The sequence below is a fragment of the Oncorhynchus kisutch genome, linkage group LG21 (genome assembly GCF_002021735.2).
Source record: "Oncorhynchus kisutch isolate 150728-3 linkage group LG21, Okis_V2, whole genome shotgun sequence".
NCBI classification, from domain to species: domain Eukaryota; kingdom Metazoa; phylum Chordata; class Actinopteri; order Salmoniformes; family Salmonidae; genus Oncorhynchus; species Oncorhynchus kisutch.
Window position 1 is genome coordinate 23,558,702 of NC_034194.2, and position 24,914 is coordinate 23,583,615.

The 24,914-nt window shown below is 41.9% G+C and overlaps 1 protein-coding gene across 2 annotated transcripts in view; it reads right to left on the minus strand.

Moving 5' to 3' along the window:
• Positions 1 to 24,914, minus strand: part of rps6kc1 (ribosomal protein S6 kinase polypeptide 1) — a 67,790-nt gene that overhangs the window by 40,763 nt on the left and 2,113 nt on the right. For both annotated transcript variants that reach the window (XR_004204647.1, XM_031800257.1), the window contains exon 2: positions 15,770 to 15,805. Coding sequence is in view for 1 of the 2 variants with exons in the window: in XM_031800257.1 (XP_031656117.1) it covers positions 15,770 to 15,805 (36 nt within the window). In the remaining variant the exon portion in view is untranslated. The remainder of the gene's footprint in view (positions 1 to 15,769; positions 15,806 to 24,914) is intronic.

Genomic DNA, 24,914 nt, shown 5'->3' on the forward strand with positions numbered 1-24,914 from the left:
TGAAACCTCCACACACACACACACATGAAACCTCCACACACACACAATGAAACCTCCAACACACACAATTAAACTCACCCACACACAATCATGAACCCTCCACACCACACACAACACAACACAATGAAACCTCCACACACACACCAATGAAACCTCCACACACACACACACAATGAAACCTCCACACACACAATGAAACCTCCACACACACAATGAAACCTCCACACACACAATGAAACCTCCACACACACAATGAAACCTCCACACCACACAATGAAACCTCCACACACACACACAATGAAACCTCCACACACACACACACAATGAAACCTCCACACACACACAATGAAACCTCCACACACACACACAATGAAACCTCCACACACACACACACACACACACACACACAATGAAACCTCCACACACACAATGAAACCCCCACACACACAATGAAACCTCCACACACACAATGAAATCTCCACACACACAATGAAATCTCCACACACACACACAATGAAACCTCCACACACACACAATGAAACCTCCACACACACACACACCACAATGAAACCTCCACACACACACAATGAAACCTCCACACACACACACACATGAACCTCCACACACACACACACAATGAAACCTCCACACACACACACACAATGAAACCTCCACACACACACACACAATGAAACCTCCACACACACACACACAATGAAATCTCCACACACAACACACACACACACACAATGAAACCTCCACCACACACAATGAACCTCCACACACACACAATGAAACCTCCACACACACCACACACACACACACACGATGAACCTCCACACACACGATGAAACCTCCCACACACACACGATGAAACCTCCACAACAAACACACACACACGATTGAAACCTCACACACACACACACACACGATGAAACCTCCACACACACACGATGAAACCTCCACACGATGAAACCTCCACACACACACGATGAAACCTACACACACACACGATGAAACCTACACACACACACGATTGAAACCTACACACACACACGATGAAACCTACACACACACACGATGAAACCTACACACACACGATGAAACCTACACACACACACACACACACACGATGAAACCTCCACACACACACACACGATGAAACCTCCACACACACACACACAAAGATGAAACCTCCACACACACACACGATGAAAACTCCACACACACGATTGAAACCTCCACACACACACACACACGATGAAACCTCCACACACACACACACACACACGATGACACCTCCACACACACACACACGATGAAACCTCCACACACACACGATGAAACCTCCACACACACACACACACACACGATGACACCTCCACACACACACACACACGATGAATCCACACACACACGATGAAACCTCCACACACACGATGAAACCTCTACACACACACAGACACACACACACACACGATGAAACCTCCACACACACACGATGAAACCTCTACACACACACGATGAAACCTCTACACACACACAGACACACACACACACACGATGAAACCTCCACACACACACGATGTGAAACCGCCACACACACACGATGAAACCTCTACACACACACGATGAAACCTCTACACACACACAGACACACCACACACACGATGAAACCTCTACACACACACACACACACACGATGAAACCTCCACACACACACGATGAAACCTCTACACACACACGATGAAACCTCTACACACACACAGACACACACACACACACGATGAAACCTCTACACACACACACACACGATGAAACCTCCACACACACACACGATGAAACCTTCCACACACACACACACGATTGAAACCTCCACACACACACACGATGAAACCTCCACACACACACACACACGATGAAACCTCCACACACACACACGATGAAACCTCCACACACACACACACACGATGAAACCTCCACACACACACGATGAAACCTCCACACACACACGATGAAACCTCCACACACACACACGATGAAACCTCCACACACACACACGATTGAAACCTCCACACACACACACACGATGAAACCTCCACACACACACACACACACACACAATTGAAACCTCCACACACACACACACACACAATGAAACCTCCACACACACGATGAAACCTCCACACACACGATGAAACCTCCACACACACACACACACAATGAAACCTCCACACACACACACACACAATGAAACCTCCACACACACACACACACACAATGAAACCTCCACACACACACACACACAATGAAACCTCCACACACACACAATGAAACCTCCACACACACGGATGAACCTCCACACACACGCGATGAAACCTCCACACACACACGCGATGAAACCTCCACACACACACACGCGATGAAACCTCCACACACACACACGCGATGAAACCTCCACACACACACACAATGAAACCCTCCACACACACACACAATGAAACCTCCACACACACACACAATGAAACCTCCACACACAATGAAACCTCCACACACACACACAATGAACCTCCACCACCACAATGAAAACCTCCACACACACAACACACAATGAAACCTCCACACACACACACACACAATGAAACTCCACACACACACACACAATGAAACCTCCACACACAATGAAACCTCCACACACACAATGAAACCCACACACACACACAATGAAACCTCCACACACACAATGAAACCCTCCACACACACAATGAAACCTCCACACACACAATGAAACCTCCACACACACAAATGAAACCTCCACACACACAATGAAACCTCCACACACACAATGAAACCTCCACACACACAATGAAACCTCCACACACACAATGAAACCTCCACACACACAATGAACCTCCACACACACAATGAAACCTCCACACACACACACGATGAAACCTCCACACACACAATGAAACCTCCACACACACACGATGAAACCTCCACACACACACCACACGATGAAACCTCCACACACACCACACGATGAAACCTCCACACACACACACACGATGAAACCTCCCACACACACCACACACGATGAAACCTCCCACACACACACGATGAACTCCCAACCGATGAAACCTCCACACACACACACACACGATGAAACCTCCACACACACACACACACACGATGAAACCTCCACACACACACACGATGAAACCTCCACACACACACACACACACGATTGAAACCTCCACACACACACACACACACGATGAAACCTCCACACACACACACACACACACACGATGAAACCTCCACACACACACACACACACACACGATGAAACCTCCACACACACACACACACACACACGATGAAACCTCCACACACACACACACACGATGAAACCTCCACACACACACGATGAAACCTCCACACACACACACACACACACGATGAAACCTCCACACACACACACACACACGATGAAACCTCCACACACACACACACACACGATGAAACCTCCACACACACACGATGAAACCTCCACACACACACACACACACGATGAAACCTCCACACACACACACATCACCCCTTCTGTCTCTCTACAGACAGACACACATTCACTAACTCCAGCTCCAGACATCCAGGCCCAGGTCCAGAGGTAGTATAGGGCAGACAGAGGTCTGAACCCCAGCTCGGACTGCTCTGGTCTGGGCTGCCGGTCCAGTGTGTGAGGGACACGAGACACAGCACCACTCCCAGAGAGAAGGACTACTCAACAATGGAGCTGTGTGTATTCCCATTTTTCTCTCTCCCGACCACACACACAAAAGTAATTGGGATCATGCCTGCGGTATTAGAGCGGGCCTCAGGGCTGTGTGTGTACAGGCATAAGTTGCAACCTTTTCCAGCGTATCACCAACCTATAGTTCTATATGCATTAGCTGTGTGTGGGTAAAATCAATGGGGAAGCCAAGCCAAAGAAAATACAAATAAAAAGCCATTACAACCAGTGTTATAAATAAGTTCTCGCTATAACCTGTTAGTTCATATGCCTTGGCACCATGATATATAGGCCTAAGGCCGAGACAATAAGGAGACACACTAGCAGAATAAATTCAACCACACCTTTATTTCATCACAAAACCAGAGAGCCACATTTGTCCTGTGAAGTCCACAAAGCATATTGCATGTAACAAATAGTTACATCACCTACAGCATGGTCAAGCAAGTTAATGTTTCCGACAATTATGTACCATTAAACAACTTGATTTAGAACCACAGAGCTACCACAAGTCCCAAAGAAAACAGGAGCTGCCTCCACTATTCCAGCACCATTTCAAAGTCATAAAATCACCTCTGCATAGTCTATTACAGTGACAACAAAAAAGATCCCAAAAACAATTCCATCCAATCAACCAAAGCTAAATATGATGTGGCTGTCCATGGGACTGATTTCTGTGCGTGCATGTAAGTAGAAAAAACATGTTGACTCACCCTACAAGTAGCGAAACGCCAATGCCATCCTCCTCACTTTCATGTTGCCGAAACGGTCTCTGACTGTCATACAGTACACACTTTTAGTTTTTGTTGTCCTAGGCAAATCATTGTACCATCTAAACCGCTGTGAAATATATGTTCAGCTGTTTGAAGCTGGTGTACAAAACTGAAAGTAAAAGATGCAAAAACTAAACTTGAGAACAGGAAGCATAGAAATGGCACACATAAATCAGATGTACCGCTTCTCAGACTTGCTTTCAATGAACATGACAGATCTATAACTCACATTTCTGTGGGAATTTGGTCGGGTCACCCAAAAAGTTAGATACTGCAGCTTTAACATTAGTCTACATCTAGCTACATAGTGAACTTCCATTCTCAGGCCAGCGGCACAGTGTATGAATTTATGGTTGGATCAATCGGCGTTATAATCATTGATCAGTACGGAGGATAAAAAAATGTAAATTCTGTCAATAACGTTTGGCTTTTGATGTGAAGCAAAATCCAAAATGGCTATCCTGGACAACATTTTTTTTTGTGTGCCAAGACTCAGTTTAGCTCAACGCTGATTGGCTATTATCTTTCTTTTTTAGGGAGGCCAAATTTGCTGAGCTTCCCTTGCATTCATTCAATGCTACGGGCGGCAACAATGTCATAGTCTTTTTGGCCAGACAGCATCAGACAGATGGACTACACAGAGGCAAAAGGGGCACTGTTTTGCTCGCTCGGAAGCAGCCACCGGTGAGATAAATTCAGTCGCTTGCTATTGAAGGAAAAGTATAACAGAGACAAGAGCGACGAAAGATATCAAATAAAAAGTCTTAGTACATATTTGAAGCCTGGCTTCCCATGGCATCCATGAATACATACCACCATCTAAATAACAGCAATTGAACGTTATCTGCCCACAACTTGTGGCCTGACGCTAATTTAGCGGTCACAGAGCTATATAGCTTAACCGCGAGACAGAGATACTAACAGATTAAGTAGCTAGCACTAGAGTGGGTGTATGTAAACACGTACTAATAGGCTCTGCTAAACCGTGACTCTCTGACTGTGACCAGGGTTCACACCAGGGTTGGAAATTAATACCTGCCAAATGCGGGTAGATTTTGTTATTGGCGGGTAACGGCCAGTGTACACTAGGGAGTGGTAAATTGGCTCGCTTGTGGGCATGCTGGCAGCACGTTTGTTTGTGCATCAATAACTCAGTATAGCAAGTTTGTATGAAGGTCTAGTTATTAAATGGGTAATTAGTTTTATCCATTCTCCTTTTCATTAATTTATTCACAGTAATCTAGTAATATGCTCTAAACCACTCTGGTGACAAACTATCGTTTCCAATCGTCCACATGGCTGGGAAAACCTATCCAAGTAAGTAAACACATTTTTTTTTAAATTAATGAACAAACAACGTATTTTTAGCTAGCTAGCTACAGTGCAAGCTCATTCAAACGTGACTCGTTTCAGGAAACTAGGCGTATGTCGCACATCACTACTTCACAGGAGATGCATTTCATAGTTTTTTAAAAATCTAAATGTTTTTTTTGTTGGCAGAATTACCTTCTGGAAGCTTCTGAAATGTGACCTTTCATGTGACTTAAAAACAAACTTGTATGCCATCTGTAAACACAAATAAAATGGTAACATTATGAGCCTAGCTGATTAAGCCACAGAAAAAGTCTGAAGCCTTCTCGCTAGCCATGATTGGCTGAGTTAATGGATGGGCATGCCATGCCGAGAGATGAGTTTGGATTGGTCTGCCATGTAGCTTCTGTCTAACATGAGCTGCTTAGTGTGTGTAGGTAAGCAGCTTTTTTGAGAGATCACTAACTGCACAAGTGTTGCTAATGCTCTCCACCTTCTGGAGGAGAAATCAGTGCAATGCCCAGTGGAAGCAGAGCATGACAGCTAAGGAGATGGAGAAAATTCAGGCATTTGATCGCAAATAGTTAGCTTTAGCTACCTGTAGATTCATGCAGGGTAGTGTCGTTATGAGTTGGGATAATAGTTAATTGTTTAGCTAGCTACAGGTCTAAACAAAATACTCCACTACGAAAGTAACCATTTCACTGTACCGTTTACACCTTCTAACAAGCTAACCTCAACAACAAAAAGAAACATCCTCTCACTGTCAATTGCGTTTATTTTCAGCAAACTTAACATGTGTAAATATTTGTATGAACATAACAAGATTCAACAATTGAGACAAACTGAACAAGTTCCACAGACATGTGACTAACAAAAATGTAATAATGTGTCCCTGAACAAAGGGGGGGGGGGGTCAAAATCAAAAGTAACAGTCAGTATCTGGTGGGCCACCAGCGGCATTACCTGTTGTGACTAGGGGGCAGTATTTTCATTTTTGGAAAAATAACGTACCTAAAGTAAACGGGATATTTTGTCAGGACAAGATGCTAGAATATGCATATAATTGACAGCTTAGAATAGAAAACACTCTAAAGTTTCCAAAACTGTAAAAATATTGTCTGTGAGTATAACAGAACTGATATTGCAGGCGAAAGCCTGAGAAAAATCCAATCCGGAAGTGCCTCATGTTTTGAAAGCTCTGCGTTCTGCGTTCCTATTGAGCAGTGAATGGGCTATCAAACAGATTACTTTTTCTACGTATACCCCAAGGTGTCTACAGCATTGTGACTTAGTTTTACGCATTTATGTTTAAGAATACCCGTAAGCAGCTACATTGTGTAAGAGGTAGCCATTTTTCCAATCGGTCCTACTGAAAAACAAATTGAAAAACGAATAGATATTTGAAAAACACCTTGACGATAGATTATAAACAACGTTTGCCATGTTTCTGTCGATAATATGGAGTTAATTTGGAATATTTTTCGGCGTTTTCGTGACCGCAATTTCCGGTCGATTTCTCAGCCAAACGTGAACAACAAATGGAGCTATTTCGCCTACAAAAATTTCATTTTTGGAAAAAATGAACATTGGCTATCTAACTGGGAGTCTCGTGAGTGAAAATATCCGAAGCTCATCAAAGGTAAATTATTTAATTTGATTGCTTTTCGTGACCAAGTTTCCTGCTGCTAGCTGGACATAATGCTATGCTAGGCTATCGATAAACTTACACAAATGCTTGTCTTGCTTTGGCTGTAAAGCATATTTTGAAAATCTGAGATGACAGGGTGATTAACAAAAGGCTAAGCTGTGTCTCATTATATTTCACCTGTGATTTTCATGATTAGGAATATTTATGTCCGTTGCGTGATGCTAATTAGTGTCAGTCGATGATTACGCTCCCGGATCCGGGATGGAGAGTATCAAGAGTGCATCTCCTCCTCATGGACTGCACCAGATTTGCAAGTTCTTGCTGTGAGATGTTACCCCACTCCTCCACCAAGGCACCTGCTAGTTCCCGGACAATTCTGGGGGGAATGGCCCTAGCCCTCACCCCCCGATCCAACAGGTCCCAGATGTGCTCAATGGGATTGAGATCCGGGCTCTTCGCTGGCCATGACAGAACACTGACATTCCTGTCTTGCAGGAAATAATGCACAGAACGAGCAGTATGGCTGGTGGCATTGCCATGCTGGAGGGTTATGTGAGGATGAGCCTGCAGGAAGAGTACAACATGAGGGAGGAGGATGTCTTTCCCTGTAACACACAGCATTGAGATTGCCTGCAATGACAACAAGCTCAGTACGAGGATGCTATGACACCGCCCCAGACCATGACGGACAACCCACCTCGATCCCGCTCCAGGGTACAGGCCTCGGTGTAACGCTGATTCCTTTGACGATAAACGTGAATTTAACCATCACCCCTGGTGAGACAAAAAAGCGACGTCAGTGAAAAGCACTTTATGCAGTCCTGTCTGGTCCAGCGGCGGTGGGTTTGCGCCCATAGGCAACATTGTTGCCGGTGATGTCTGGTGAGGACCTGCCTTACAACAGGCCTACAAGCCCTCAGTCCAGTCTCCCTCAGCCTATTACGGACAGTCTGAGCACTGATGGAGGGATTGTGCGTTCCTGGTGTAACTCGGGCAGTTGTTGCCATCCTGTACCGATCCTGTTCAGCTGTTGTTGTTACACGTGGCCACTGCGAGGACAATCAGCTGTAAATTATTGCCCTGGCCACATCTGCAGTTCTCATGCGCCCTTGCAGCATGCCTAAGGCACGTTCACACAGATGAGCAGGGACCCTGGGCATCTTTCTTTTAGTGTTTTTCAGAGTCAGTAGAAAGGCCTCTTTAGTGTCCTAAGTTTTCATAACTGTGACCTTAATTGCCTACCGTCAGTAAGCTGTTAGTGTCTTAACGACCGTTCCACAGGTGCATGAATTGTTTATGGTTCATTGAACAAGTATGGGAAACAGTGTTTAATGTTTATCTGTGAAGTTATTTGGATTTTTATGAATTAACTTTGAAAGACAGGGTCCTAAAAAAGGGAAGTTTCATTTTTTGCTTTTGAGTTTAGAAAGTAACCAAAAATATTGTTGAGAAAGTTGCTTTTAGTTGCCTGGTTTGCTAGATTGACATATTGTAAATTCATTTTTAAACCTGATGGGTTTACTGGTGTTAAAATGCAACAGTAATGCCATTTTGGACCCCCAGGCTGCTGATGTCATGCAGCCTGTCGTTTTTGTGTGTATACTTTTTCCATAACAACAACTTTGATGTCGGACGACAATAGAATGTTCATGATGTCACTGCAACAACTGTATACAGACATTTCGATAGTAGTAGTATAAACCAGACTTTAGTCATGAAATCTTTGGATGTACACTTGTACTCACTGTTTAGCACATGATCTCACATGTGAATCCTTAAAGAGATGGGTGGGGCTAAGTCTCAAGAGGGTGTGAATGATGCTGAGTGGGTGTAGACAAAGAGATCTCCAGTAGGTGTACCAAAACATTCAAAGGGCCATTTTGTGGGGTTACAAGTTTATCAACTTCCAAAGCAGAATAACTTTCCCATTTGTTCCTCAACTGCAGTACATGATACCATTTTCTATCTATGAGCCTCTACTTTTATCCAATGTAAATAACACCATTTCAAATTTTGCTACATAAGTCCGAATCGAGGCGGTCAATAAGCTACTGACGTAGCTAGCTAACTAGCCAACATTAAATACTGTATAGCTAGCTAAGTGAATTAAATAACTTAATATTAGCTAGCTATTTTGATGTATTTATCATTGTAAATTAAAAACAAACAAATGCATTTGTAGGTAGCTAGCTAACAGGTAGCATTTGTAGGTAGCTAGCCGTATTCAATGATCTGGCCAAGGCTTTCGACTCTGTCAATCACCACATCCTCATCGGCAGACTCGACAGCCTTGATTTCTCAAATGATTGCCTCGCCTGGTTCACCAACTACTTCTCTAATAGAGTTCAGTGTGTCAAATCGGAGGGTCTGCTGTCCGGACCTCTGGCAGTCTCTATGGGGGTGCCACAGGGTTCAATTCTTGGACCGACTCTCTTCTCTGTATACATCAATGATGTCGCTCTTAAATCTAGAATTGGCTTCCTATTTCGCAACAAAGCATCCTTTACTCATGCTGCCAAACATACCCTTGTAAAAACTGACCATCCTACCAATCCTCGACTTCGGCGATGTCATTTACAAAATAGCCTCCAAACCCTACAAATTGGATGCAGTCTACCACAGTGCAATCCGTTTTGTCACCAAAGCCCCATATACTACCCACCATTGCGACCTGTACGCTCTCGTTGGCTGGCCCTCGCTTCATACTCGTCGCCAATCCCACTGGCTCCATGTCATCTACAAGACCCTGCTAGGTAAAGTCCCCCCTTATCTCAGCTCGCTGGTCACCATAGCATCTCCCACCTGTAGCACACGCTCCAGCAGGTATATCTCTCTAGTCACCCCCAAAAACAATTCTTTCTTTGGCCGCCTCTCCTTCCAGTTCTCTGCTGCCAATGACTGGAACAAACTACAAAAATCTCTGAAACTGGAAACACTTATCTCCCTCACTAGCTTTAAGCACCAACTGTCAGAGCAGCTTACAGATTACTGCACCTGTACATAGCCCACCTATAATTTAGCCCAAACAACTACCTCTTTCCCTACTGTATTTATTTTATTTATTTTGCTCCTTTGCACCCCATTATTTTTAGTTCTACTTTGCACATTCTTCCACTGCAAATCTACCATTCCAGTGTTTTACTTGCTATATTGTATTTACTTTGCCACCATGGCCTTTTTTTGCCTTTACCTCCCTTATCTCACCTAATTTGCTCACATCGTATATAGACTTGTTTCTACTGTATTATTGACTGTATGTTTGTTTTACTCCATGTGTAACTCTGTATCGTTGTATGTGTCGAACTGCTTTGCTTTATCTTGGACAGGTCGCAATTGTAAATGAGAACTTGTTCTCAACTTGCCTACCTGGTTAAATAAAGGTGAAATAAATAAAAATGTAAAAAACAGCCATGAAAGAGGGTGAAAGGACAGCAGCTCCAGCTGTCAATTAAGTTTCTGCCTTAGCACTACAAAGGATCAACTCATCAAGCTTCAAGTGGTATTTATGTATTCATTTTCCTTGATATGATCCTTCTGTCACATGCATCTATCTATCCAATGTTATGATTTGTTATAAGAGATATTATACTTTAGTAATCCACAATGACCCACTGATGTAAAAAGTCGAATAATGACATTATCTTCCATATACCTTGAGATTCCTGGAGATTCCTTCAAAACGATTACCTACAGTTACCGTGTAAGGGACTTCACAGTTGGGTGCATTGTTGTGAGTGTGACCAGGGCCATCTGGGAATGGGGGAATTCAGGCATGTGTGAAGGCTACCTGTGTCCTGCATAACTTCATGATGGACATTTTTATTTTTTATTTCACCTTTATTTAACCAGGTAGGCCAGTTGAGAACAAGTTCTCATTTACAACTGCAACCTGGCCAAGATAAAGCAAAGCAGTGCGACAAACAGAGTTACACATGGGATACACAAAGGTACAGTCAATATAAAACAATCTATAAACAGCATGTGAAAATGAGGACCAGGAGGGGACATGCAGCTCTCCGCCGTGTGCCAGACCAGAGTTCTGCTGCTCTACAAGATGTTGCACGGACGGGGCCAACAATGCAACACGGGAGGCAAACAATGTGGAGAATGTCTTCACCTCCTACTTCAAAGAGGGTGCTGTTCCCTGGCAACACCATAGACTGCACTATGCACAACCAAAGGCTATTTTAAGAGACGCCCACAATAAAGAGTATTCTTTACATTGTCAATTCCAGTTATTACAATTCCCGGTTTCTCTCCTTTTCATTTCTACTTCTCAGATAAGGGTGATTGTCTGCACCAAAACAAAACAGGCTCTTAACCTCTCTGGGACCGTTCGGGACGTGAGCGTCCCACCTCTCAACAGCCAGTGAAACTGCAGGGCGCCAAATTCAAAACAACAGAAATTTCATAATTAAAATTCCTCAAACATAGAAGTATTTTACACCATTTTATAGATAAACTTCTCGTTAATCCAACCACAGTGTCCGATTTCAAAAACGCTTTTCGGCGAAAGCACAACATATCATAATGTTAGGTCAGCAACTAGTCACAGAAAGCTACAGAACTAGTCACAGAAAGCAGAACTAATTATATGCATATTCTAGCTTTTATGGCTGAGTAGCAGGCAGCTTAATTTGGGCATGCTTTTCATCCAAAATTCCCAATACTGCCCCCTACCCCAAAGAAGTTAAGAGTCACCCATACTGAAAAAAAAAAGAAATCAACAATTAGACACCCGACAACCCACACACTGGTATATCAATCTGATTTATGGATTGTGTTTTGTGCAGTAAGCAGGCTCAGGTGTCTACCCACCTTCAAAGAATAGGCAAGAGTACCAACCATGGAGAATATTAAGACATCTCATTATTTATATTACTACGCTATATTGTTTGTCCTGTGTCTGTGCATGTTTTTCAGTATAAAGTACTCTGGAGCCATTCAGTGTGGACACTGGACACCAGGTGAGGCCCCACACACACACACACACACACACACACACACACACACATTCCTGTTGAACACGGTCTCTTTTGAACAGTCTCTTTATATATGTGAACCCCTCCCGCTTCTGAACTGCTTGACAGAGTGAACAGTATGATCAGAGGTGACAGGTCACTTGGTCGGGTCAACATGAAGCATTATAAAATAGATGCTTTACATTGAAATACAGATCGAGATGTAGTAGTCCCAGAGTTAATGATCCATGATCCATGGTTTTGCATTTCACCTCCTGATGATTATGATGACATACTGTTAGTATTAAAAAGACTAGGCTTAATCATCCCATCTCTCTCTCTCCCTCTCATCTGCAGGTATGTTTTGATGTGAGAGAGGATACCAACCCCCAGTTGCATCATCACCACCTCACCCACTTTAAGATAACCCTTGGGCCAACTGGGGGGGAGAGAGAGAGATGGGATGATTAAGCCTAGTCTTTTTAATACTAACAGTATGTCATCATAATCATCCAAGGCTGGTTAGAGATACTTCTGTAATTCTGATGACCTGAGAGAACGATGTTAAGTAGCACTGTAATTCATTACTCATGTGCAGTCTTCCCTGCTCCTCTGTTCTCATCTCTTTCCCCTTGTCAGTTACACTCACACCTCTCTCCCCACCTCTTTCTTCCTCTGTTTTTATAATGCATACCAGATGTGCATTGAAGTACCGATTGAACTAGTATTTCAAATATAATATCACAAAAATCATATTTATAATGCATTAAGTACAGATTGAACACAAAAATAATATTTATAATGCATGAATTATGTATTTATAACACTTGGATAAAGAACTTTTCAAACAAGCTTTTCACATTCTCTACTGGTTGAAATTAAGTCTCTAATTTGATTAAATACTACACCTACCCTGTGTCCTCAGATCAGTGTAGATTAAGGAAATGACCTGGCGATAATAACCTGTTTTACATTATTTACATGATGCATAGGAAGTGTGGTGTACTGTTTTTGTAATTCTGGTCCTATATGTATGCCTTACAAATCAGCCTTTAACTAGTTAAATCATGTGCTCTAGTCTAAAGCAATGTTACAATGTATAACCATTGATGTCCTAAGACCAGGAATGGTAAACACTGTTGAAGTGTATAATTATAATAAATACAGTGCATGCAGACACAGCATCATTCAAAGACTGGAGTTTGATACTCCTGGCATTGGATATGACTGAAAAAAGAATGTCTCACAGACATTCATACCTGAACCACACCTTTATTTGCCAAGATAGAGTACAAGATCAGAGAATACATTCAATGTATGTGGGGAACTCATGCTTGGTAATAACTACATGTATATACGACTTGCATCCTAGGGACAATAAAGTTATATTATATTCTACTCAATCCATAGGCTTCATTGATGCCATTTAGAATGTCTTGAAGTTAATACAACCGTCTATGATTGCTGTGGTTCATAGCTAGCTAGCTAATATTGACATTATAATATTAGCATGTAACAGTCGTGTGTAACAGTAATTTTCTGCAATTTCTTGGGGATTAATGATTAACTGGTGGAAGCAATTAAAATCACTGTTCTGAACTAATATGTATACCAAATGTTTTAGGGTCCACACACAGATCAGCTACAAAACTAGCTACATCCATAGACATACAGGTATTTTTATCCTCCACTACGCAATAAGAAAAGAGTTAGCTAACTACATTACTTTAGCTGCATTGCATAGCAAATATCCGCAAGGCAAGCTTACAAGATTGTACTTTAAATTTGCAGTAAATGCTTTAGCTAGCTAGATACTTTACATCCACTCTTTCACAAGACAACAGCCTGGTTTTCTCAGGAATCCCAAAACATTCAACAACAAAAACGCTCATAGAGCTACCTGGCTAATGTTAGCTAGTCAGTGAGCTTGCTAAATAGAGATTTTGACACAAAAGCATGCATAATTGTCTCAACATTAACTTATTCCTGTCGACTGTAAAAAAAAATCATGATTAGTTATGACATTATAATTACTTACATTTGCTTCCATTCTAGTATTTTTGTCAGCCATCTTTGCTGAAGAAAGTCTCTAGCATTGGGTCGCAGAGTGTCAAATTCGTCATGGGAACCACTCGATATGATTGATGATTTCATAAAGTTGGGAAATGCATTACTTTTTCACCGCCTCCCACGCCAAGTTCGTGCCACCCAACGGTCCCCAGACCACTCCGCTTCTCACCGCGTTCCTTCCATTGAAAATGAATGGGAAGCGGGTTCACTGCACGGTGTACATGAGCCGTAAGAATGTATATTTCACCAGCCACGTTGGCAGGTGGGCACAGAGCATTTGTGATTTTTATGTTTGTTTTTTTAAGCCCACATGTAGAAGTTGGTCGAATTGACAAAGGCTACTAAAGTGTAACTTCGTTCTCATGTTTCTTGGACAGTTAAGTATAATTTTGTTCACATGCTAGGTTGTTTTTCAATTTGAGTTTGCTGCAACTGTCTGCTGGTAGGAAGACGTCGCAGTCAGATTATTTTCTATCAGACAAGCGAGTGCCCAAGTTATCATGGTAACGGCCTGTCCATTAAAGTTCCAGTTGAACATTTTTGTCTCACCTAATTGTGCTTGATTGAGCATAGATCACTCCTAAAAGTCATTCTTATCCTAGATGAATGTGTGTGCTTCTACATTTCTACTTAGGAGCACATCATGTACTCCTTGTAAAAAATGTCAGCGTAGAGACCTGAACTATACTAATAGCCTGCATCACTCACTCACTTTTGTGGCAGCGCAGGCACTTTGTTTACTCTTGACGGTCAGTTGTTGAAGCGCTTATTTGTTTTTATTATTGGATCTAAATTATTTATTTTAACATACATTGGTTAAAAGACGCAAGTCACAAAATGAAATGAAATTCAGCAATATACCCCATTATTCTTACTAATACATTAGAAGGCATACTCATTTTTGTGATTTTTGGTGTAATTATGAAGAAAAATATTTTGTCGGCTAAAAAAACCCAGAGTGGCTGTCACACTGGCTGGTGGACCAAAACTGTCATTGGTTTGTGATAAGAACAGTTGTTATTGTCACAGCTCCTACAAAGGGCAACATGGTCACCACCATTATAACCATGGTCACCAACCTATGAAACACGAACAGCCATTGGAGCAAAATCCAAAGCCACTCTCTTGTACGCGCTCTCAGTTTTCCCTTTATCCCTTCTTTTCTCACTTTCTTCCCATCACTGTCAGATAATCCTGTAGTTCTTACCTCTTGGACGTCTTCCGGGTTCTTTCTGGAGATGATCTGAGCAGGAGAGAAAAAGAGGGGTAAGGATCAGCAAGCAAACCTAAGCACCACCACCATCATCGCCACCAAAAGTTCTTCATTGCACTACAGACTGAAAATGGGGACCCTGGATGGATGGGCCCTGTAGAACTGTAGTAGACATTCCCTGTTCTGCTGTGGAGAGCGGAGTCATTCACAGATAGCGGAGGAGGGTTCAGAATTCTAGCCACTTGACAATGAGGACATTATACAGCGACACAGTGGGGGAGCAGTGCACAAACGAGATGTCACCACACGAGCGCACACACAGGGCACTATACATACACACACCACAAAGGGGCAGCAACTCCAAGATCGCTGGATGAAGGAAAACAGTTTTATCAAAGGCACACAGACAACCTAAACATTTGTTTGCGATACCTTCAATAAAGAGCCATCAGTATCATGGGAAAAAAATAACTGCTATACAGACATTATAGCATATTATAAACCGGGTGGTTCGATCCCTGAATGCTGATTGGCTGAAAGCCGTGGTATATCAGATCGTATACCATGGGTAAGAACAAAAATAAAAAAATTATGTTTTAATTACATTGGTAACCAGTTTGTAATAGCAATAAGACACCTCGGGGGTTTGTGGTATTTGGCCAAACAGCTATATCCAGGCACTCCGAGTTGTGTCATGTTCACTGGACGTGCAACCTTGTCACAGACCTGCTGTTTTCAACTCCCTCTCTCTAGGGCACCTGCCGTCTCGAACTCTGAGTGCTCAGATACGAAAAGCCAACTGACATTTACTCCTGAGGTGCTGAACTGTTGCACCCTCTACAACCACTATGATTATTATTATTTGACCCTGCTGGTCATCTATGAACATTTGAACATCTTGGCCATGTACTGTTATAATCTCAACCCGGCACAGCCAGAAGAGGCCTGGCCACCGCTCAGAGACTGGTTCCTCTCTAGGTTTCTTCATAGGTTCCTGCCTTTCTAGGGAGTTTTTCCTAGCCACCGTGCTTCTACATCTGCATTACTTGCTGTTTGGTATTTTAGGCTGGGTTTCCGTATAGCACTTTGTGACATCGGCTGATGTAAAAAGGGCTTCATAAATCAATTTGATTGATTGTCAAATAACACTCCTTAGCCGTGGTATATTGGCCAATTTTTTTTACCAGCATGTCACATGTGCAACCAGAGAGGGGAAAAAAAAAAGACACCAGTTTAACTCTACACACAGATGCATACAAAGCTCTCTACCGCCCTCCACTTGGCAGATCTGACCATAATTCTATCCTCCTGATTCCTTCTTACAAGCAAAAACTAAAGCAGGAAGCACCAGTGACTCGGTCAATATGGAAGTGGCCAGATGACGCGGATGCTACACTACAGGGCTGTTTTGCTAGCACAGACTGGAATATGTTCCGGGATTCATCCAATGGCATTGAGGAGTACACCACCTCAGTCATCGGCTTCATCAATAAGTACATCGACGACGTCCCCACAGTGACTGTACGTACATATCCCAACCAGAAGCCATGGATTACAAGCAATATCCACATCGAGCTAAAGGCTAGGAGCGGTAGACTAATCCGGATGCTTATAAGAAATCCCTCTATACCCTCAGGCGAACTATCAAACAAGCAAAGCGTCAATACAGGATTAAGATTGAATCCTACTACACCGGCTGTGACGCTCGTCTGATGTGGGCACGAAAACTATTACGGTCTACAAAGGGAAACCCAAAAGCGAGCTGTCCAGTGACACAAGCCTACCAGACGAGCTAAATACCTCTTATGCTCGCTTTGAGGCAAGCAACACTGAAGCATGCACAAGAGCACCAGCTGTTCTGGACGACGTGTGATAACGCTCTCAGTAGCCGATGTGAACAAAACCTTTAAATAGGTCAACATTCACAAAGCCGCTGGGCCAGACGGATTACCAGGACGTGTACTCAAAGCATGCACAGACCAAATGTTAAGTGTCTTCACTGACATTTTCAATCTCTCCCTGACCGAGTCTGTCATACCTACATGTTTCAAGCAGACCACCATAGTCCCTGTGCCCAAGGAGGCGAAGGTAACCTGGTACCGCCCCATGGCACTAACATCAGTAGCCATGAAGTGCTTTGAAAGACTGGTCATGGATCCTCCCGGACACCGTAGACCCACTCCAATTCGCATACCGCCCCAACAGATCCACAGATGATGCAATCTCAATTGCACTCTACACTGCCCTTTCTCACCTGGACAAAAGGAACACCTATGTGAGAATGCTGTTCATGGACTACAGCTCAGCGTTCAACACCATAGTGCCCACGAAGCTCATCACTAAGCTAAGGACCCTGGGACTAAAACACCTCCCTTTGCAACTGGATCCTGGACTTCGTGGCGGTCCTCCCCCAGGTGGTAAGAGTAGGCAACAACACGTCTGCCACACTGATCCTTAACACTGGGGCCCCTCAGGGGTGTGTACTTAGTCCCCTCCTGTATTCAGTGGTTCCTTCTTTAAAAGTAGCGTTATACTGCGGCACACCTTGTGTGCTGCCACAGAATTCTGTGGACCAACCTTAGAATGTCAGCAATTTTTTCTGTTACTGCAAGTTATTGCTAGTTTGACCACCAGGGGGCATCTTTGAGAAGCATTTGATAGTATTCAGTATTGGCATTACCAAAGAACGTAAAGCCTTTTTTGTAATAACATAGTGCATGGGATTGATTTAAATTTGGCTTAATTAATTTGATTAATATTATGGTGTTTCTGTTCAGAGAAAAACAAAAAACTAAACTCTTAGATTTTCCATTTGGATGGAATGGAAAATATGGTGCTGTACAACGTGACGGTAGAGAGTAGCCTACAGGAGTGGAGGATTCTAAATAGTTCACCTTCATTAGACAACTTTGTTCCAATATTTCTGTAAATCTGTGATATTTATTCCCATAGTAATTTGTTATGGATCCATAACTAAATCAACATCTGCAATTTGATTATTATTAATTTTTTTTATCATTATTTTATTAACGAAATGTGTTTATTTGTTTATTAGGCTACTGTGCATTCTACTATACATACTGTAGTAAACTTGGGAAATTGCCTAATTCCTTACATAAAGGAGAGCAGGCCATGTCTGTACTACAGAATGCGGGGCACACGGGAGACCGTGTTATTTCATAGTTGTGATGTCTTCACTATTATTCTACAATGTGGAAAATAGTAAAAATAAAGAAAATCCTGGAATAAGTAGGTGTCCAAACTTTTGAGTTGTACTTGCTTAATTAATTTGATTCATATTATGGTGTTTCTATTCCATGAAAAATAAAAAAAAACCTGGGGGTCACCATTAGGATGGGACAGAAAATATGGCGCTGTACAACGTGGCGCTCATAATATCAGAGCGTTGTCAGATTGTCCATTTGTAAAATTCAGACCGTTTCGATAACATTGGCTAGCTTGCTAGCTACTTCCAGACACAAATGAGATCACTGACCATTTTCCGGCCATATTCAACCGGTGTGGAGCACTCGTAAACGTATTATTCTGCGCTCTGGTACACAGATGAGAGTGAAATCGATGTAGATGGCCAGAGCACCCGAATGTCCATTGAGAACGCACAACAACTATAACATTTAGCTAAGCTAAGAATGATGGGAATAATCAAGTCAATAAACGTTGGATAGTTAGATAGACATCAAACTTTCCAGTATATTAACTATAGGCTATCTACTAACATTAGGTAGCTAACTAACATACCGGTACATAATGCTGTAATATGCTCCGTGGTTCGTAAGGACAGTGTAGCTAACAAATTGTCAGCCAACATAACGTGTAAGGTAACTTATTTGAAAGGTCATTATTTTATTACATTGAGTAGCAAGCTACCCCCTTGGTCGTTAGGGCAGATCTGGTCTATGATAACAGGGGGGGGGGGGGTCACAACTAGCTCGGCAATTAGACTATTCTTTAGTAAAGGTTGAATAGTCTATTGTTCAGCTATTAGCCCCCGTCCCCAACTTGCAACAAAGTGTTGTTGTTCCAATCATCATCATTCTGCGCCTGAGTGGCTCGCTTTCGGGCGTGCTGATCGAAGATGCTGTCATATCCTGTTGTGCACCAAGAAATCTGCATACAGTAGCACATTTGTATGAAGGTGTGGTTATTCACAGGCCAATTGTTATATGCTATGGAGGTACATGTGTCTTCTTGTCGAGAGCAAAACATTTTTTTTTTCCCCCAATCAAAAATAATTATTCTGAAAGCAACCTTTTTCCGACACAAAGGAAGTCATAGCGGACACCTACGAAGGAGGACTGTGTGATGATGGCATCTCAGGTAAGCAACACTGGGCGTTCTTCCATCCAACTTTTACATAGATAGTAGTTAGCTCCTACGATTCAGTGTCAGTTCATAACATTCTACTATTTAACCTCTAGTGACACCCAATCCCGTGAACGGGACCGTTGTCATCATCTGACACTAATTAGCATAACGCAACGGACATAAATCTTCCTAGAAAATCTTTCTGTTCATGAAAATCTCACGTGAAATATATTGGAACACAGCTTAGCCTTTTGTTAATCACCCTGTCATCTCAGATTTTCAAAATATGCTTTACAGCCAAAGCTAGACAAGCATTTGTGTAAGTTTATCGATAGCCTAGCATTGCATTATGCCTTGCTTGCAGCAGGCAACCTTGTCACAAAAATCAGAAAAGCAATCAAATTAAATAGTTTATCTTAGATGAACTTCGGATGTTTTCACTCACGAGACCCCAGGTAGATAGCCAAAGTTCATTTTTTCCCAAAATATTATTTTTGTAGGCGAAATAGCTCCGTTTGTTCTTCACGTTTGGCTGAGAAATCGACCGGAAATTGCGGTCACGACAAAGCTGAAAAAAATTCCAAATAAGCTCCATAATATCGACAGAAACATGGCGAACGTTGTTTAGAATCAATCCTCAAGGTGTTTTTCAAATATCTATTCGATAACATATCCACTGGGACAATTGGTTTCTCAGTAGAAGTGATTGGGATAATGGCTACCTCTGTACTTTACGCAAGATTTTCTCCGGGAGCATCATGTGACCACTTGCGCAATGTAACCCCCTACGGGTATTCTTCAACATAAATGCGTAAAACTACGTCACAATGCTGTAGACACCTTGGGGAATACGTAGAAAGCGTAAGCTGGTTCATAGCACATTCACAGCTCAATGGGGACTCATTGGCACGCAGCGCTTTCAAAATATGGGGCACTTCCGGATTGGATTTCTCAGACTTTTGCCTGCAACATCAGTTCTGTTATAGTCACAGACAATATCTTTACAGTTTTGGAAATATTAGAGTGTTTTCTATCCAAAGCTGTCAATTATATACATATTCTAGCATCTTGTCCTGAAAAAATATCCAGTTTAAAACAGGAATGTTTTTTTTCTCCAAAAATGAAAATACTGCCCCTAGAGTCGCAACAGGATAACATACATACCGTAGAATGAAAAATCATGCAATTATTATTCTCAAGCTAACCAAAAGCATTTAGCTATGAACGCCTGCTCTCGCCATTTTCAGTTGAACTAATCTAACTTTCTTTCATGGAAACTCATAAGCAGGCCATGTCATATTTTTTTCCAAGTGGATATATAGTCATATTTCATGACCGTGTAACGGCTAGCTTTTTTTACAGAAGGATGAAAAAATACAATATGTCTGTCACGAAGAGTTAGCGAGTCTTCGCAGTGTGTAGACGGTGCAGGTATCATGGCATATTTCTCATCACCTAATGAACAACCACAATACCAGCCTGGTGTTAAGCTTTCTACGCTGTATTGACGTATCCTGAAAATGACATCTGCTGCTTTAGATTGGTCATATCTGTTATTGTTTTCATATCTACAAAAAATAAGCTTTCTTCTTTACTTTCAGAGAGCGAGCTGATCAAGGGGTCAAAAATGTAGATATTGCCAGATGTTCACTGTCCGAGGAACAGGCCGTGGAAGCTTTACTGCTGGCAAAAGTGTCCATAACCAGATGTAAACTGTTCTGTGTTCTTTTTCTCTCTTCATCTCTGCCTGTCTTGTAGTACATGGAACCGGTCTCACATGCATTAATTTTAAAAAAAACTTAAGATATCAGCTGCTAATTTTCAGATTTACACCACATAAACACAGCCATTGTCACTGGACTATCTCTTGCTGCCAAGTCATAATTTCCCTGGGGGTTAGCCTTGCAATAACCAAGTGGTGAGACACATAGCCCTCTATATTTAAATGTCTCAGGTACACTCTGATAGGTGTCTGGGTCACATACATTATCTTCTTTGTTTGTCCTCATGTGTCTGTTTTTTAGCATAGAGTACTTTGCAGCCACTTCGTGTGGACACCATGTGAGACCACACACTCACACAATAACAGTATCTTCTTCACTTCATCCCTCTCCCCCTAAATCCTCTAGGTTATATCAGCGGTTTTGGTGAACCCGTCCCTCATCTGAACTGGCTGACACAGAGGGCACTGCATTATAATAGGTGAGAGGTCACTTGGTTGGGTCAAAAATAAGTATTATTAAAGAGATGCTTTACATTGAAATACAGACGGAGATGTAGTAGTCCCAGAGTTAATGATCCAAGGTCAGTTTTGCATATCATCTCCTGATGATTATGATGACTGACTGTGTTAGAATAAAAAAACAAGGTTAATCATGCTCTCTCTCTATCCATCCGTCTCTCATTTGCAGGTATGTTTTGATGTGAGAGAGGAAGCCAGTCCCATCATCGCCACCTCACCCGCTCTAAAGATAACCTTTGGGCCAACTGGGGGCCCAAGGCTGGTTAGGTGACACAACAATTGTGATGAACAGAGAATAAAGGTAGCACTGTAATTCATTAATCATATGCTGTCTGCCACCGTTCTTACATCTTTCCCTTTCTGTCTTCTACACCTCTTTCCCCACCTAGTCTTTCTTTCTCATTTTATAATGCACACCATATGTGCATTGAAGTACAGATTGAACTTGTATTTATAATATATATATATATTACAATTATCATCATTATTATTATTAGCATGTATTATGTATTTATAACACCTGGATAATGAACTTCTTTCAATAAAGCGTTTCACATTCTCCACTGGTTGAAATCATGTTTCTAGTCTATTGCATAGTTACAATGTGTAATCACTGATGTCCCAGGAGAAGGAGTGGTAAACACTGTTGAAGTGTATAATTGTAATACATACATGCAGACACAGCTTCATTCAAATTATGGAGTTTGATAAGACTGAAAAAGAATGTCTCAGAAATTCATACCTGAACTGCACCTTTATTTGCCAAGGAAGAGTACATGATCAGTGAATATATTCAATGTACAGGCTACAATGTGGGAATCTCATGCGTGGTAATAACTACAGTAAATTTATAGGAGTACGTACAGTACGTATATAGGACTTGCATCCTTGGCACAAAGTTATTATATTCTACTCTAGGTTTCATTAGTGCCATTCAGACTTGAAGTTGATACAACAACTATGATAGCTGAGGCTCATAGATAGGTTTTGAACTAATATTCATACCAAATGTTTTAGGGTCCATACACAGATCGGCTACATACTGCAGCTAGCTACAAATTAATAGGCATACAGTTATTTTTATCCTCCACTACACAATTATGCAAGTAAAAAGTTAGCTATCTATGTTACTTCAGCTGGAAGGCAAGGCAAGCTTACACAATTGTACATTCCATTTGCAGTAAATGCTTTATCAAGCTAGATTCTTTACAGCCACTGTTTCACAAGATGACAGCCTGGCTCGCTGGTTCTCTCGGGAGTCCCTAAAACATTAAACAACACGAATTATAAATTAATTCTCCTGTCATAACACTAGCTAACTTGCTAAATAGCGATTTTCGTAAATGAACTTTATGACAAAAAAATATGCACAAATGTTTGTCTCTATATTAATATATTCCTCTCAATTGTCATTTTTTTTGCTTGACTCGTTATGACATAACTACTTACAGTTGGTTCCACCGTAATGTTTTGTCAGCCATCTTCACCCAGGGACGGGTGTCTCGTGTCAAATTCGTCATTGGAACCACTCGATATGATTGGGTCCCAAGGTTTTTATATGACGAAATACATAATGAGTGCTCTAACTCCCCATTGTGGTGTTCTGGAGCAATGACGCCGTGCTGCTGGGTACCTCTAAGTCCCGCAGTGCAAGCTCGCAACTTTTAAAGGAGGCAGGCCTGATCACCAACAACGATGAGACAGCCTTTAGATTATTATTATTACTTTTCAGGTTAGAAAAACTCTAAGTTACAACTTAAACCACTAAAACCAGATATAGAGTATGTAGAAAAGATAATGGACCTATATATATTTTTTAATATAACATTTGAGAATGAACAATCACCTAAATAAAAGCTAGGCAGTCAGAGAGAATTGAAAATGCAAAAAAAATATGAATTTAGCAATATTCATTTTATTATTACTGTCGAGCAAAAGAACAGCAATAGACATGGCAAAACGCAAATAATTACAGGAAACTAGCTTTAAAAATGCTACATTTTCTCTTAGCTGCATAGCAAAATGTGTAGAACTGCAGGAAATTAACTTAAAAATGTACTAAATATCTCAGCTCCCTGGAGAAATGTATAGAATTACAAGAAATTGTCTTGAATGCAAAAATGTCTCTACAGCGCAAAGATGGGGGCCTCAAATTCTCTCTAAAATGTAGCCGCCAACGACCAATTATGCTCATTGCCCTGCAAAAATGCAGCGGTGGGTATGGAAGCATCTATTTATTCATAATTTCGGTCCCTCTCCTTAGAACATTGTGGGCAGACTGACAACTCATTCTGTCTGATAGTGTCCCAGTTTCAAAACCCTGTAGTGTTCTGACCTCTTGCACCACTCACAGTGACAGAGCCAGACAGACGAGGAAATTATATAACCCTTTCTCTCTCCCATCAGCACCTTTGTGACAAAAATCAACCCTTTTTCATTTGTATGGGTGCGCGTGTGTGACACTGAACTGGTTGTGTGGTATTGTAGCCATTGGAAAGACTTGATATGGTTCCCTTTGGAGAATAATCTCTGATAGTGCTAAAATCTGTGTTGCTGGGATGTGACCTTTCT